At 34.8% G+C, this 17,445-nt stretch overlaps 3 protein-coding genes across 3 annotated transcripts; all 3 read right to left on the bottom strand.

Moving 5' to 3' along the window:
* Positions 1-220: 220 nt before the first annotated feature.
* si:dkey-30j10.5 lies at positions 221-2,047 on the bottom strand. The gene is made up of 2 exons (XM_048209209.1): positions 1,894-2,047; positions 221-1,341 (listed from the first exon to the last, which is right to left on the bottom strand). The coding sequence occupies exon 2, from the start codon at positions 1,292-1,294 to the stop codon at positions 410-412; it is 885 nt and encodes a 294-aa protein (XP_048065166.1). The 5' UTR covers positions 1,295-1,341; positions 1,894-2,047; the 3' UTR covers positions 221-409.
* Positions 2,048-10,478: 8,431 nt separating this feature from the next.
* On the bottom strand, positions 10,479-12,310 carry lrrc3cb (leucine rich repeat containing 3Cb). Its single transcript, XM_048209167.1, is given in 5 exon segments — positions 10,479-11,280; positions 11,282-11,418; positions 11,541-11,583; positions 11,833-11,870; positions 11,975-12,310. Coding segments are annotated over 5 exon segments (942 nt in total). The 5' UTR covers positions 12,000-12,310; the 3' UTR covers positions 10,479-10,581.
* Positions 12,311-12,464: 154 nt separating this feature from the next.
* Positions 12,465-17,113, bottom strand: tmem86b (transmembrane protein 86B). Its single transcript, XM_048209180.1, has 3 exons — positions 16,501-17,113; positions 15,832-16,075; positions 12,465-13,205 (listed from the first exon to the last, which is right to left on the bottom strand). The coding sequence occupies exons 1-3, from the start codon at positions 16,549-16,551 to the stop codon at positions 12,751-12,753; spliced, it is 750 nt and encodes a 249-aa protein (XP_048065137.1). The 5' UTR covers positions 16,552-17,113; the 3' UTR covers positions 12,465-12,750.
* Between the last annotated feature and the right edge of the window lie 332 nt (positions 17,114-17,445).

Below are 17,445 nucleotides of genomic sequence, written 5' to 3'. Positions count from 1 at the left end.
TATGTCTTTTCCATGTACTGAACTCTTGTTATTCAACTATGCCGAGGTAAATTCAATTTTTCATTCTAGGGCACCTTTAATAGAAGAGTAGATTCACCTTTTTGTCCTTGAGCATTATGACCCTGAAATATGCACATATTTTGAGTGAACAGTGTATATTGCTAGACACTGTATGTTCTAAAGACAGGCACACAAATGTAAAAACCCCACCAAACATTTGTTGTGGTTAAAAAAGCCTTTATTTCATAATGCATTATAACAAAATCACAAAAGCCAGTTGAAGTGTGTGTGGTTGAGTGCATTACAAAAGCCTCAATGACAATATGCTTTTAAATCATGTTTTATGATTTTCAATAATTGCTTATAGTTGCCATATAGTGGCACCAATTTGATTATTTAAGCTACAGCACTATTGGTATGCTATGTACATTGCCTGGCCTTTGTTGCCCTCGTTGAGATTTTTGTCAACAAAGTTGACACCAGCTTTCTGATACACGGGCCAGGCGTTAGGGTTGATCAGTAGAACCATGACTTTGATCTGCGATTCACATCCTTCGGTCAGGTACCACGCGTAGACATCATTTCCAGTGGTTCCGGTATTCAGATTAACACTGAGCTTTTTGAAGCCTTCATTCTGAAGCCTTACATTCTCCTGGAAGTCGGTGGATGCATTAAGAGCAGTGAGAGCTTTGCTTTTATCAGTTGTGCGCCGATACCAAAGGAAGACGCTGTTTCCACCAGCACCACGATTGGTGTTTTCATCCACACGAGTGAAGCCAAGATCAAACTTTTGCTTGTCAGAATTGAAGTCAGCAGTTGCCGTGATCTCACTGATGAAGCTCGGCTTCTCTCTCTTCACCCACAGGTAGATATAGTTTCCTCCCGCACCACGGTTCAGATCACAGCCCAATCTCTCCCAGCCATCTTGCAGAAGAGCAGGCTCTTCTTTGGCATTTTTGCTTACATTTAGGTCCACAATAGGAATGTCATATTCGGTGTTACCGTAGAAGTACCACAGAAAGATGTGATCTCCACCAACTCCTGCATTCAGATCCTTGTTGACCAGCTCATACCCAGCATTAACCAGACCAGCTTTCATTTCACTTGAGAATGAAAACTGGATCCTGGTCACCGGTCTCATGCCACACTCCCTCTTGTACCAAAGGAAGACCCGGTTTTTACCAGCACCTTCATTGAGGTCAGCATTGAGGAGCTGATAACCTTGAGCTCCAAGTATTTCCTCGTCGTCCTTAGTGGTGGAGACACCTAACTTTGTTATTGGACCATTTGCCATTTTAGTTTCTTCTGAATTTTTGGGCACTGAGGAAGTAGGGTAACTTTCTGCAAAAGAGAAAAGATACTTTAATAATGTATTGCTTTGTTATGCAGTAAGAAAATTATATAAATTCTGTATTTATGATTGAATTAATAAAGTCTGACATGCATAATGTTTCTGAGACTAAAACAAACTGTTTTATTTATAATGTTACAAGCACTTCAGAAGTATTAATATTTACTGTTTACACATATATTTTTGCTTTAAAATTTACATTGTTATATATAGTTGCTTTAAAGTGTAACTCAAGGTAGGAAAATACTAAATGTAAAATTTTTGTTGTAATAAAAATATTTTATTACACATTTATTTAGTATTAAGCACCTCAGCTTCAGATTAATAAACAGCAAAGTAACAGAGTTAGTGTTTAGGCAATAGTTTTGTTTTTCAGCTCAGTTTAGTTCAATTCAGTTCTATAACAAAGTCAATTTTGCCAAGTTCATCAACTGCAAAACAAATTAAATTCAGCTATAAAGCAGCTTTGCAGAAGGCAATAGCGTCATTATTCAGCTCAAGTCAATGTTGATTAAATTCAGATCAATACATTACCACCCTACCAGTAAATGCAGGACCTGTCTGTCGTATTGTAGAAGACACAGTTTTCTCTTATTTATATATCCTATAACCAGCTCCTCCTTTACCGCCTTGATTTATCGTCATTAACCAACTTATTTCTCAACCCAGCCGGCGCATGACTGACCACCACCATTAAAATGTCATGCTGTTGTTTCAGTGGTTAAATAATCTAATGCTAAACATAAAAAGGTTAACAAAATAACCTACTTTTAAATTTTCACAAGTCCTGTTGCTGAAAAGTCAGAAACAGGGACACAGTATGACCATTAATCCAATTTGCAAAATCAAAACAAAGTTCAACAGTCATTCAGCCTTGATCAGAAATTTGCATGTGATTCTGAGGAACACGACTAACACAAGTTGGTGGTTGTACTAACTTTGTAAGACAAGGTGAAGGTTATACTAACTTTAAGAAGTCATGTACTATGATTTTTAATAACTTTTTTTCCAAGAAAAGAATGGGCTGAAAAAAAAATCACCAAAAACTAATTGTGCATTTTTTGCCATTTAAGAAAAGAATGGGAACATGGGAAAGTTCTTACTTAATTTTTTTGATAATTAAATGTTTAACTTGACCTAGTCTAGATTATAATAGTTTGATTGTTAAAACTTTTTAATATTAAAGTCCCCCTGTAGTCAATAATTGTATCCCTTAAAACTAATTTTTGATCACCAAAATGACATATTAAAATGTTTTTTCCTGAGAAAAAAAAAAACTTCATGCCTTAAAATAGCTTGAATGTAACTCTACACCCTTGCTTCATTTAGTATACGCGGATCTATGAATATGCTAATTAGCTCCGCCTCCACTCGCTCACGCCAGCTCAGAGATCCACTCGGTCAACTTACTGAGGTAAACGCTGCACAATGGTATCGCTCTTTAAAACGTCGGACACGTAACGTTAATTAATATGATTAGCCTTTTACTTGACTACATTATCAAACAGCTGCTAATAATGTGTTGCTAATGTAACACAAACCATGTTCACATTCACCATGTCAGAGTCAAGACAGCTGCCTTCTAACAGTCACTATCCTTATAAACACTTTAACAACTCAGAACGTCAGTGTAGAAAGGCATATTGTTCATCATAACATCTTAATATACACACTGGCACTCCCGATGCTTAGTTCAAAACACGTTCCTGAAGAAGGGAGGACTTCCGTACATGCAACATGTCAGAAGTGCTGGTATGCAAGGAAAACTGCCGGTACGCTAAAGGTAAAAATAGAGAAGTGCGGTACTGTGTACCACCGCATACCGGTCCATTTCAATCACTGAATATACATTATACATCCGTTATATTTCTACATCTACCTGATTTTTCATATCAACAAAAAAATATACAGAGATAACCTGGCTTTTCTTGAGACTCCCCTGCTTCAGGGGAGTCTCGAGCATTAGCATAATGATATTTTTTCCACTGCAGTTTTAAAGGGAAAATATTCAGCAATGTTATTGACTTATGAATTTGCACATGGTTTGTCTTAAAACATATTAAAAACACCAAACTTGACTTTCACCACAGGGGGACTCTAACGTTTGACTTTGACATTGTCTTGATTAGGATTGTTTGTTTTTTACTAATACATTAACACATTCAAGAGTAAAAGTAAAAGATTATACACTATAGTATAGTATAGCACTAAAACACTTTTTGTATTAAAAATGTCACTTTTCTTAATTTCATGAGATTTAGGAAGTGGGGAAGAGTATAGGCCAGAAAATTGAGCAAACCTTGTGTATAAATGTATAAATATTTTACAGTATAAAATAAAATAAATATTCCAGTGTTTTTTCTAGATATTTCACAACTAATTAGAATCAGTGAGTTGGGTTTACATGTACAGCTCTTTATTATAGCTGGCCTCCATTGCATGAACATAAAGTCTCATTTCTTCTTTTTCTCAGTTTTTGTCTGTTAGTTTCTGTTCGTATGGACTTTCAGTTTGTTTTCATTTGTCACATGTTCCTTTGTTCAGTTTCCCGCTCGTCATTTTTAGTTCATTCGTATCAGCTGTGTTCCATTCATTATCCTCACATGTTTGCCTTATAAGTTGGTCCCTCACACATCCATTCCCTGTCTGTTCACCGTCCAAGTACTATGTGTGCATTGCGCCTGATCTTCTGCCTGTTGGATTTATCATTAAAACCAGTATTTTGGATATATTATCATCTGTGTCTGCCTTCCTGCAACCCCCATGACAGCAGACAGATGACACAGCATCAGTTTTGTGGAAAGTCCTGAACAATACAGCAAACTTCTTCTGATCTATACGACACACCACAGAAAATTACCGTATGCTAAGCACAGCAGGTTTCAGATATATATATAAAAAAAAACATGATTGGGTGTTGTTCAGTTTATCGTCTCAAATAATTTCACTTCCTAAAAGACAAAATAATCAATCATAGAAAAGCAAAACGCATAATACTGGCTCCTATTTATAATACAATTGTGTGAATCATTTACACATCTGATCAGTAAAGCAACTAAGTACATGTCTGTACCATTTTGAAAGAAACATTCATTAACTCTAGGAGCCCCTTTTTTGTTGTTGTCCAAATATGACTGCAAAGTACAATATTTTCATTTGTGTCCTAAAAAAATCATTACAAAGTCTCAGTATATCATGTTTGAACAAACAAACAGCCCTTACTGTACATTTGATTACTAAAACAGATGAACAGGTTAAACTGTAGAAGTAAACTATTTCATTTCATGTTTACAGGGTTTTTTTCAGTGGGAAATACCTTTTGTTTTACAACTTTTGTCAGATGACACATAGAAAAAGAAAAGAATAACAAGCCATTAATCAGTTTTGAAATAAAGTCATTAGCAAGTTAGCTTAGCTTAAAGTGCTCTATTTTGTGCACTAATTTTGTACTTAATATACAAAAAATTCTTCTTTAGTACTTCTTAAGATAATCTCAAGAACATCTAAGTGTACTCAACTGTGCTATTTTGAGACAGTGTGAAATGTGAACTAAAATGTGCTTTTAATATACTATCTCTATATTAAAAAATTTTTATTTAGTTACCACTTATAGTACATTAGTGTACTACAAGTAGCATCTAAATACATTTTTTAAATACAGATAGTCTATTAAAAGCACATTTTAGTTCACATTTCACACTGTCTCAAAATAGCACAGTTGAGTACACTTAGATGTTCTTGAGATTATCTTAAGAAGTACTAAAGAAGAATTTTTTGTATATTAAGTATATTTTAAGTGTACTTTTTTTGAAGTGTACACATTTTGACAATTTATGCTGAGCACAGCAAGTTTCAGATGTTAAAAAACATTATCAGTTTCATTTTCACTTCAGTATTTCAATCTAAAAAACATCCACTTATTTTGAAATACACTCTTAAAAATGAAAGTTCCAAAAAAGGGGTTTTTGCAGTGATGCATTGGAGAGCCATTTTTCTGATTCTCTAAAGAACCTTTCAGTGAACAGTTCTAAAAAGAACCATTTTTTTCTTAGTGTGAAAAACATTTTATTAATCTAAAGAACTCTTTTCCACTATAAAGAACCTTTTGTCCAATGGAAAGGTTCTGTTAAAGATTCTTCATTGAACCATCGATGCCAATAAAAAAACCTTTACTTTTAAGAGTGTAGGATCACCGAGATGCTGAACGGGTGGCCATGTCTGTCACAGGATGAACACACACAGACTGTCACTCCACTTTGCAAGACAGTTATACAAAACAATACAATATGAACAGAAATGCATAAGGCTGGACACCTCATATAACTCTTACAATTATTGATAATACAATTGTGTGTATTATATCAGTACTTGTCTTAGAAGTCTCTTCTGAATAGAACTCTTCTAATAACTTCACTGCATTAAACAACTTTCTCAGTGAGCCCTTTTGCTTCAGAATTATCAGTCAACAAAATAACATAATTTACAGAGATTGCTAGAAATATATACATATATTTTGTGAACTGATGAAGGAGAAATGACACTCAATCCATGCCACTATCATAAAATTATATGTAGTTTCAGTTATGGGTCTGGGTCATCTATTTTTGATGCCTTGCCTTGATATTTTTTGTTTATATGGTGTTGTGATTGTGCCAGATTTGGTTGTGTTGGCACTTGGCAAGAGGTTATTTTGAGTGCACAAAAAGGTTTTTTGCCTATGCAAACATTTGGCTTTTTTTTTAATATCTACTACATTTTCTATTAAACATCTGTTCATTTTAATTCATTTGTTGTAATCAACCTGTTTCATTCTATTGTAGTCGTAGATGTCTTATCAGTGCTTGATTCTTTTATTGAGCATGTATAAGTGTAAAAAATAGACTTTTAATCATTAATGCTTGAGACTGTGCACATTCTTGTGGTCAGTCAGCGTTTCCAGGACATCTTTTGCAACTGTAGAAACACTGTCAGAATGTCATGAGCAATAAATGGTCAAAAAGAGCATCTGATCTGCCACAAACCACCAAAACCTATGCAGAGCACAGCTGGTTTCAAAATAATTAGGAATTAGTGGCTAATAAGTTTATCAATATAAAGATTTCACTTCCTAAAAAAAGGGGTCATGAACTGAGAAATCACATTTTCCTTGACCTTTTGACACACATAATATCCTGTAAGTTTCAGAACTCAAAACTCCCTTGTTAGCCCAAAAACAGCATTTATTGAAACCAAACACCAAGAGTCACTGCGGTACACCTACACTGTAAAAAAAATCCCGTTGTTTCTACGGAAAAATACCGGCAGCTGTGGTTACCAGAACAATACTGTAAAAATGACATCAAACCGTAAACCTACTTACGGAGTTACATGTGAATTTTACATTTTAAATATGTATATTTAACATTGGATTTCAGTACACTGTAAAAAAATCCCAGTAAAATTTACGGTAAAATAACATATTTCATTAACTGATATAATGTTAATTTACCAACCTAATGAAGTACTAATATCTGTTTTGTATCTTTATAATACACTGACAGTCACCAAACCCAGTGGTGATAAGAGTCACATGATGAATCAAAGTTCATCACAAGCAGCTTTTCCACAAGCTGAGGAGGACAATACTAATATATAGAAGGTGCACACAGTGTCATTCACACACACACTAAACACCATCATGGTAACATGCATGAAATTTTAAAAATGCAATAAACATTAATTTAACAACATTAGATGTAACATAAAACCCTAATGTACATAACCGATTAGAAAAAAATGAGAAAAACTAAGAAGAAACAGAGTTATTTCAACAAAAATATATCAAATGTGAAGTGTCACGCAGGGAATTGTAGGAATGTCAATTTACGTTTTTTCACTGTAAATTTTACAATGAATTGTTATTTTTTACTTTCAAAAACTGTGAATTTAACGGTATTTTACCGTAAAATTACATTAAATGTACCGTTAGATCTATTACAGTTATTCACCGTATATAGTACGGAAACTTTCTGTAAACCAATTAACAGTTTTTCACCGCAGCATTTTTACAGTCTTTTACTGTTAAAATCACGGTCATTTTTTACAGTGTACAGAATGGCAAAAAGACTGAGTGGCAAAAAGAAACAAGAAATAGGAGAAAATCTTTTCTGACGACTATATTGGAAACGACAGTAATGTAGCAACACAAGTGTCAGTAACACTTCCATGTGATCGTTTGATATGTATTCACTTTACTGAAAGTAACTTTACATTTACTTTACTGAAAATTATGAAAGATGAATATAAGACAGTGCGAAAAACAATGGTCATTCAATCATAACACTGTAAGTTATCCTGTCAACTGTGGTAACTCGAATTTATCTGCCACAAACAAGACTTCTAAAGCATATAGGCCTATGTAATATGCATGAATGTGTATAAATGTATCAGTTAGCAAAAGTCTCAAATATGTAACGAGATAAACACCCAGATGAATAATTAGACTGGAGTATCCTTGGTGTTAAGTTTGTTTTCTTCTGATTCGGGATACTCACCAGTTGCCATTTTTCAGCATCAGAATTTTTCAAAACAATTCCACACGTGTAAGTGTGTAAAACCGAACAGTGAAATTAATTAAATTAAATGAGTTTGTTTCACTCAAATAATAATGAAAGTTCATTGTACTTAATAGAAAAAAGTTGCATGAACTCAAAATTTCATTGTAGTAAGCTGAACTTAATATGATTGAGTTGAGCTGCAGCAGATTTCTAATTCCCAGCATGCTTTGCGTCAGACCATATAAATAACTGTTGAAATTAAGTGTTATTTTGTGTGTTTTTGCACAAGATTAACATATGGAGATATAAGTTAATGTTTAATGTTGTGTTATGTTGGGATTCAGGGGGGTTCTGTTATGTTAGTTTTGTAGGGTTAGGACACTAAAATTAATCACAGTAGTGGCCGTTTACTTCCAAGTTTTGAATGTGGCACACCTCTCAAAACTGAGTGTTTCAAAGAGAGGGTCAAAAACAGGATAGAAAAGAGCCTATTACTTCTAAAAATCTGTCTGAGCATATAAGTGGACCTCAAAGAGCATTATGAAACATAAAACCTTTAAAACAAATTGATACAGCAGTTGAATCATATGAATTCATAACACATAATTGTGTTACCTATAGCTCTTATAATAATTGACAATAGAATTGTGTGTCACTAAAGCATCTGATCGATAAAGCAGAGACCTATGAAACCGTTCAGAAAGACTCAGTGAAACACAGAGTTTTTTCCCCCCTGGATTAAACATCTGGGCCAAAAAAACCATGAAGACCTTGATAAACATAATCAAACATTAATATTAGTAGCAGATGCCACTGGTGGGGAGCAGGTGCTTGTCCATCATGCCTACCAGGCCTGAACAACAGTAACAAAAGATGACAGTGCTGCACATCCGAAGAACTCAAGCTCCTCTGTCTGTGTAAGAGAGTTCATTTTGAGTGCAAATATGTATTTATTAGGTGTAATCTCAATCCAACTCTTGCTACTTCTTAAAAGTAGACATCTTATATGAGTAATAATACAAGTCATAGTTGCCTGTTGTCTGCATAATTTTGCACCCTAAGCACAGATCAGAGGTATTTCTATTTTGATAGATATACAGTGCTGCACATAATCTTATAGGCTTACTGGAGTCTCACAAAAACTTTATGTACAACATGTGTGTCCCATTTTGAATGACACATTCTTTAACCTCAAGAACCTAAAAAGCTTTTGATCTGGGCTGCAACATATTTTCAATTGGTCCTGTGTCCCAAAGAAATGGTTACCAAGTCTCAATATATCAAGCTCTCGGTTGTTTTTAATGGATATTTCTATAAATAATGTCAATCACTTAGTAATTGTAATTGAAATAGACACACACACACAAATTATTACACTTAATTCTTAACATCTTTCAAATATGATGACATTTAAAAGAGTGATTTGCACTATTGTTCAAAAGTTTTGGGTCAGTAAGATTTTTAATTAAGTCTCTTATGCTCACCAATCCTGCACTTATTTGATCAAAAACACAGCAAAAACATAAATATTGTGAAATAATATTATAACAATAAGCATCATTAGGCTACTCCAGTCTTCAGTGTCACATGATCCTTCAGAAATCAGTCTAATATGCTGATTTGATGCTCAAAATTTGTATTATTATTATTATTATCAATGTTGAAAGCAGTTCTGCTTTTTGGTGGAAACTTTGAGACTATTCTGAGTATATTTCTTTGATGAATATTAAATGTGTACATTTTATCTATCTTTAGCGCCTTCTAGTGGTGATGTTGCGAATTGCAATATAGAGAAGCTACGGTGGCCAACACAGGACAAAAATGTCATCGTCTGAGACTACAGAGAATATCTAGTCAATAAAACGCACTCTGTAGAGCAATTTGTCCGTTTAGGGCTACTGTAGAAACATGCCGGTGTGCTGAATTTTGACCCCCTGCCAGACTATAATTATCCCCCTTGTATTTGTAGGTTTAGGAGTGGGTGTGGGGGAGGGGTTAGGATTAGGGGTGGGGTTAAGATTAGGCAATCAATGAGGGGGGTAATAATTTGGCAGGGGGTCGAAATTCGGCACAATACTGGCGCCAAATGAATTAACATGTAAGGGGACACGCGGTGTACGTAGACAGAAATGGCTAATTTTAAGGTAATAAAAACATAACGGTTCATTATGTAAGCTCTGTCAATAGCTCCTCCAAATATGTACACATTGCCCCTTTAAGTTAAAAAAAACAGCAATTATTTTAAATAGAAATCTTTCGTGACATCATAAAAGTCTTTACTGTCACTTTTGATTAATTTAATGAATCCTTGCTGAATATAAGTATTAATTTCTTTAAAAAAAAAATCTTACTGACCCCCAATTTTTTTAATGTAATGTGCAGAGTCTCAAATAGCAAATTACAGTCAACTGAAAAGTCCAAGATTGTATATTATTGAGCATATTCATTAGTCAATGTTAAAATCTTATCTCCCTTCACTTTCTAAAAACCTTTTCTATCCCAATTATTATTATTTTGTTGCAGTCATTTAACTGTTTTCTCTCTATATTGTAATGCTAGCTGGGGTCTACTTTTAAGGAATATTTATTAAGGATTTTTTTTATTTTATCTCGTATACAGAAACATCAATAAACACAACAAAAAAAGAAAAACCTGTGATATGCAATTTTTTAAAAACTGTTACTCATAATTGTGTTACAACCTGGTGTTGAGTGTCAGCGACTCCTCAGATCTGCCCTGCCTGTTAGGCAGAGACTTGAGATACTCGAGGTGGCGAATTGCATCTTCTTGGTTGTGCCTTACATAATAAACTAAATAGGATATAACCATTGTAAACCAGCCAAACATCGTTATCAGCATAGCCACGTCAGTGGTCCTCCGGAGTGCTGCGCAGAAGTCAAGATCAGTCGCTACCAGGATGAAGGGCATACCCTGAGCCTGCAGCTCTTCAGGTTCAGAGGTGTTGCACACCACCTCAGTGAGGGAGGAGGGATCCAAGAGCAGCTGTGGCATAGCCAGCTGCAGACGACAGTCACACAGCCAGGGGTTATGAGAGAGGTTAGTCTGGGCTCTGAGTTCACCAAACGCCTTAGGGTCCAGAGTCTCAAGCTGATTAGAAGAAAGATCCAGGCTGCTCAACGAGTCTGCAAGGTCTTGAAAGGCTCCAGGCTCCAGGTGGACCAACCTGTTGTGGGAAAGATCTAATTTGAACAGTAGTGGGAGCCCTATAAAGGCATCAGATGGTATGCTAAGCAGCAGGTTGTTGTCTAGATATAGATGCTGTGTAGTGTTCGGAAGGTCACGTGGCACTGCGATCAAGTGCATGTCACTACAACGGACCACCAGCCCGCCGTCGACACTCTCCGAGCAGAAACAGCTCTCTGGGCATCCTGTTTTCTGCTTGGTGGGGCAGACACACATCCATGACATGGAGGAGGAGGGTGAAAGTGAGAGAGAGGCAGCTGGCCACAGCATGACAGCCAATAGGCATACTGACAGTCCCGAACATCAGGAGAAAGAAGAGCATACCAGCTCAAAACAAACAGGAAACAGGAAGAAAACAACAAGTCATTACAACTGACACCCTGCTATCTTTATGCTTGCTGAATGTGGAGTTATTTTGAGGATAAATGGGCACTTGTTAGGTTGATTACCATCAAGAAACTGCTGGTTTGGTACAACAAACTTGGCTGTATTCTTCAGATGTAGAGGAACGAGTAGGAAATAATGCCAGAAAACAGTTAATACAGATATAATTTACACATATGATTTACTTTGTTTTAGGTTTCAGTGTATCATTTTCTGACATACAGTTCATGAATGTTCACTAATATGACTAATGCTCCTCGAGTCAGTTAATGTGTACCTATAACAATCCCGAAATTCAATAAAAAATGGTTTGGATAAGCTTGGGAAATGAGACAAAAAGGAAAAGGCTATATTTACCTGACAGGAAAGATAAGAACTCGCCTTTGTGTTGTGGTCTGTAGCGCATAAACACGTTGTATTTACCGTGTTAAGCTTATTTCTTCTAACTTTCCATTGATAATTTGCCTATCTGACTAATTATTGACTAATATCCTCCTACCGTCGGAATGTGAACGTCTCTTCATCACCCAAACGACGCCTGTGATGATCCCAAATTCGTCATTATTCACAAATTAAACGGGAACGAGTTTATTCCTGTCGTGGAGACCAACTTGACCGCAGAGAAGCCTCTCAGTTCTGGTGTGGTTTTGGAATACCGAACCTTTCCTCGCACATAACTCAAGATAAACAACAGATGGCGCTATGTGAACGGGTAATTATAGTTATTTATTAATAATATTATGGAATTAATTTTAAACTAATAAATATAGCTTAATAAAATCATAAATGTTTAGTTAAGCTATTGTTTCTACAAACTAAAATGCTTATTTTACAATTAACATTTTCACATATCTCTTTTTCCAGCAACTAGTTCACAAAATTCATCTCTGTTTAAGTATGACAAACCAATCTCTGCTCTAGAAACAGCATAATTTCAATGTGAAGCATCTGAGCATAAATATTGTGTTGTTGGACAAAATAAAACTTGATTTAATACATTTAAATTTAATAAAATCAGTTCATATTAGCACAGAGTCTTTTGTGATAAGTTTACAGCTGCTTTAGAGAAACTAGAAGTCTCAGTTGTTAGGTCAGACTGTATAATATTTCTGATATTTAGGGATATAAGTCATGTCCACACAGTAGTTGTGCATTTACTGCAAAACAGACACAAGTTTATCCAAATGTGCCTCATTTTATGCCACAATCAACCCTTTTCAGTGATGATGATGCACAATGTAGTGTTTGAACCAATATCCTGAGTTCACAGTAGTTTTATGATCTCTTCCACTTGTGGATATCATCAGCATCCTCCTCCAGCACTGCCTTCACGTCACCCAGTGCAATCATCAGCTGTGCCAGGTAGTATGTTGTCATAATAATGTGCCTTTCGTGTTCTATATCAATGACATTGAACTTTGTCAGTGCAATTGTAAGGTCAGAAGCCATGAAGACCAGGCTGCCCAGCAGGATGAGCGGCCGCCGTGTACGAGCAGCCAGTGTCGCCATGATGACAATGAGCAGCACATAACCCCCTATGGCTGGGACGAGGACGTCAGCTTCTGGATCAAGCCGTAGGAAGGGCACCAGGTAAACATAAAGTCCACCACCGATCAACCACAGGACGAGGTAGAGGAAAAAGAATGAGTAAGACGAAGATGTTGCAGAATATCGTGAGGACAGGAAGGTGACAGAGTAAAGCAAGTGGGCCAGAGCAAAACAGCCCATTCCTGAAAAAGAAAACAGAAAGAGATTGGACTGTGAGCAGGGTTATTATAATTAACTGAATCTTAAACCATAAAAATATTTCTGCTACTTGAAATAAAATAAATGTTAATCGAAAAAAATAAAATAATAATTTTATATATATATATATATATATATATATATATATATATATATATATATATATATATATATATATATATATATATATACAGTACAGTCCAAAAGTTTGGAACCACTAAGATTTTTAATGTTTTTAAAAGAAGTTTTGTCTGCTCAGCAAGGCTACATTTATTTAATTAAAAATACAGTAAAAAACAGTAATATTGTGAAATATTATTACAATTTAAAATAACTGTTTTCTATTTGAATATATTTCACAAAGTAATTTATTCCTGTGATGCAAAGCTGAATTTTCAGCATCGTTACTCCAGTCTTCAGTGTCACATGATCCTTCAGAGATCATTCTAATATGCTGATCTGCTGCTCAAGAAACATTTAATGTGTACAATTGTACAAAATATTTGTGTACAATATTTTTTTTCAGGATTATTTGATGAATAGAAAGTTCAAAAGAACAGTGTTTATCTGAAATCTAATCTTTTGTAACATTATAAATGTCTTTACTGCCACTTTTGATTGATTTAATGCATCCTTGCTGAATAAAAGTATTCATTTCTTTCATTTCTTTTCAAAAAAATAAAAATAAAAATTCTTACTGACCCCAAACTTTTGAACAGTAGTGTATAATGCTACAGAAGCTTTGTATTTCAGATAAATGCTGTTCTTTTGAACTTTCTATTCATCAAGGAATCCTGAAAAAAAAAGTACACAACTGTTTTCAACATTGAAAATAATCATAAATGTTTATTGAGCAGCAAATCAGCATATTAGAATGATTTCTGAAGGATCATGTGACACTGAAGACTGGAGTAACGATGCTGAAGAGTCAGCTTTGCATCACAGGAATAAATTACTTTGTCAAATATATTTAAATAGTACACAGTTATTTTAATATGTAATAATATTTCACAATATTACTGTTTTTTACTGTATTTTTAATTAAATAAATGTAGCCTTGGTGAGCAGACGAAACTTCTTTTAAAAACATTAAAAATCTTAGTGGTTCCAAACTTTTGGACTGTACTGTATATAAATCATTTTTTTCAGCTAGTTGGCAAGGAAACATTTCTCATTTTCCTTTAACTTGATGTAGGCTACTTAATTGAAACAAATAAAATTAATGAAAAAACTACATGGACATTAGATTAGTCATTTTTTTAATTAAAAAGAGACAAAATCACAACAAAATTACAAAAACGTTAACTAAAATTATAATAAACACTCCAACACTTCAAACCATTAAGTAAAAAAACTGATACTAAAATAACACTGCTGTGGAGAAATGTGGTTAATTGTATATTAAAATGGAAATAAATATAAAGTGATTTCATTTTTTGTAATAATGTTTTTGCAAGTTTTATTATTTTGAAAGGTAATTCTAATTTTGTTCTCGTTACTGTGATACAGTACTTACAAATGCTGTGCATATATCAAATTAATATAAAGACAGAACAAATTAGTACCATAAGGTATAAATACTTTACAATTTAAATAACAATATATTTTTATTATTATTTTGCCATACAGTCATAACAGGTTTTATGGAGAAATAGTGCCTAACTGCCATGAAAGTAATATCCCAACGCAAAAAAAAAAATTGTTAAATGGTGTTAAAATACATTTCTGTATGAAAATAGTCATAAAGGATTAGTTCACTTTAAAATGAAAAAAATTAGCCCAAGCTTTACTCACCCTCAAGCCATCCTAGGTGTATATGACTTTCTTCTTTCTGATGAACACAATCTGAGTTATATTAATAAATATCCTGACGTGTCCAAGTTTTATAATGGCAGTAAACGGGACCAACAAGTATGAAGCTCAAGAAAGTGCTTCCATCCATCATAAATGTGTACTCCACACGGCTCCGGGAGGGTAATAAAGGCCTTCTGAAGCGAAGCAATGCAAGTAAGAAAAGTATCCATATTTAACAAGTTATAAAGTAAAATTTCTAGCTTCCACCAGGCCGCCTTCTGTATTCAACTTATGAAAAAAGCGTAGTGCCGGTTAGATTTTTTTCCCCCGTAATTTAAATACGGAAAGCGTGGGATGTAGCGTAAGTGTTTTGAACTGCTTGTGTTTTAAACACTTTCTTCATAAGTTGAATGGAAGGCGGTCTGGCGGAAGCTAGATATTTTACTTCATAACTTGTTAAATATGTTACACAAATGCATCATTTCGCTTCAGAAGGCCTTTATTACCCTCCCGGAGCCATGTGAAGGATGTTTATGATGGATGGATGCACTTTCTTGAGCTTCATACTCGTTGGTCCCGTTCACTGCCATTATAAAGCTTGGTTTTATGATCAAAGATCTGAAGTTTTAATTCACTGCCATTATAAATCTCGGATGCATCAGGATATTTAATAATATAACTCTGATTGTGTTCATCATAAGAAGAAAGTCATATACATCTAGGATGGCTTGAGGGTGAGTAAAGCTTGGGGTAATTTTCATTTGAAAGTGAACTAATCATTTAAGATAAGATATGGGATAGACAAATAACTTTTACCATGGATAAAAAGTTCTGGCCAAATAAGGCAAACATCTCCACCCGCTGAGAGCAGCAACCCTCCGGCCACACCCATGAGACTCCGTCCCCCATTATAGCTGAACGCCAGAAAGACCAGCGATAGGATTGGAGCGGCCTTTATGCCAGCCGCTAGAAGAGAGGGGGCGGAGTCTGGGATCCACAAATAGAAGTATATTGTGCAGGATGCAAAAAAAGGGAGGAGGTGAAGAAACAGTACACACCACTGGAAAAGAATGGAAAAAATACAGGCATCAGTTATTTAAAAAAAAAAAACAAAAAAAACACACAGTCTGCTCTTACTCTGCTCTAAACAGAATTCAAACAGTATCATCAAACGTTAAATGCAAATATCTTTGTTATGAGGAAATGAACACATGATATGAGTGTGAAGCCATACTACACTCTAAAAAATGCTGATTGGGTCAAATATGGTCAAACCCAACCATTGGGTTTCAAATTAAATTTAATTTAATTATCAATTGGGTTGGACCATATTTGACCCAAACATGGGTTGAAACAACCTAGCATTTTTTAGAGTGTAGAAAAATACTTAAATGAGTAAACTGGATGTGATAAAAGTAATCCAACAAGAGCAGAATGCAGGTGTCTGTATTTGTGCTCAGGTGTGTATGCGTTTGCTGTGATTACCGTGTTTCTGCGTTGTTTGCGGTCATAGGCACTTGTCTCCAGGATGTCCATCTCTCTCTTCTGGCCTAAGCAGTCATACACGCAGCTCAGATGTGGGCCACGTATTCCACAACTGGGAGATGTGTAATGTCTCTGTGAACTATGCCAGTGTGTTTCATTGAATGGGGTAGGTCTGGACTTTGAACCATTATGAGGGATGCGTTATCTGACAGATTGTTCTGTCATAAACAAAGTACACCCCTCACTCTCTCTCCTTCTTTCTGTGCTTGTCTCTCCCTCTCTCTGCATATGTTTCTGTCTGCAATATGGCCTATTACCCTGTGGTGACATTATCAGTAAGAGCAAAGGTTTGATGATTGAGACACAAGTTCAGAAAGATAAACTTTTTTTATTAATTATAGAAAATAATTTTCATTACTCACTTTGTTTTCTGTCTTTTCAGCATCTTTTTTTTATTATTTTATCAGCTTTTCTGGTAAGAAAGTAAGTATAGACAACACAAGTAACTTATCGAAGTTTTATATATTTATATAGGCTACAATTATCCAAAGTTTTGTAATTATTATACTTTTTAATTCATATTGATCAAAAACTTCACTGATGGTAGTGGTTTTAACTGCATAGTTATAATCAAAACTGCTGAAGATATTTCAATTTTTCCACACGTTCACCCATAAGGAGCAGTGTTATGATGGAAAAAAAGAAAAAAAGAAAATTATATATAAATTGTAATTTTTTTTTTATTTATTCTAAATACATTAAGCTCAAACATGCATTTTAGTCCAGGACTAGCTTAAGCCTTGTCTGTGAAACCAGGAGTAAATGTTTTATATTTTGGGAGTCTGATATAATATTTTTGTCTTACTCTTCTTAATAAGGTGTGTTTTAAGACCTGTATACAGATGGCATGGCAACTTAATAAAGTTTCTTCGGTTTGGGTTCAGA

Source organism: Megalobrama amblycephala, linkage group LG1, assembly GCF_018812025.1.
Source record: "Megalobrama amblycephala isolate DHTTF-2021 linkage group LG1, ASM1881202v1, whole genome shotgun sequence".
Lineage (NCBI taxonomy): Eukaryota > Metazoa > Chordata > Actinopteri > Cypriniformes > Xenocyprididae > Megalobrama > Megalobrama amblycephala.
This window is presented reverse-complemented; position numbering and strand designations above follow the sequence as displayed.

What these genes read in the sequence shown, in the direction of transcription:
- tmem86b (XM_048209180.1), bottom strand. Translation starts at nt 16,551, where the DNA reads ATGGACATCCTGGAGACAAGTGCCTATGACCGCAAACAACGCAGAAAC. An exon ending in GCAAACAACGCAGAAACACG is followed by an intron (nt 16,076 to 16,500) that starts GTAATCACAGCA and finishes ATTCTTTTCCAG; the next exon opens with TGGTGTGTACTGTTTCTTCA. An exon ending in GCCAGAACTTTTTATCCATG is followed by an intron (nt 13,206 to 15,831) that starts GTAAAAGTTATT and finishes TTTCTTTTTCAG; the next exon opens with GAATGGGCTGTTTTGCTCTG.
- si:dkey-30j10.5 (XM_048209209.1), bottom strand. Translation starts at nt 1,294, where the DNA reads ATGGCAAATGGTCCAATAACAAAGTTAGGTGTCTCCACCACTAAGGAC.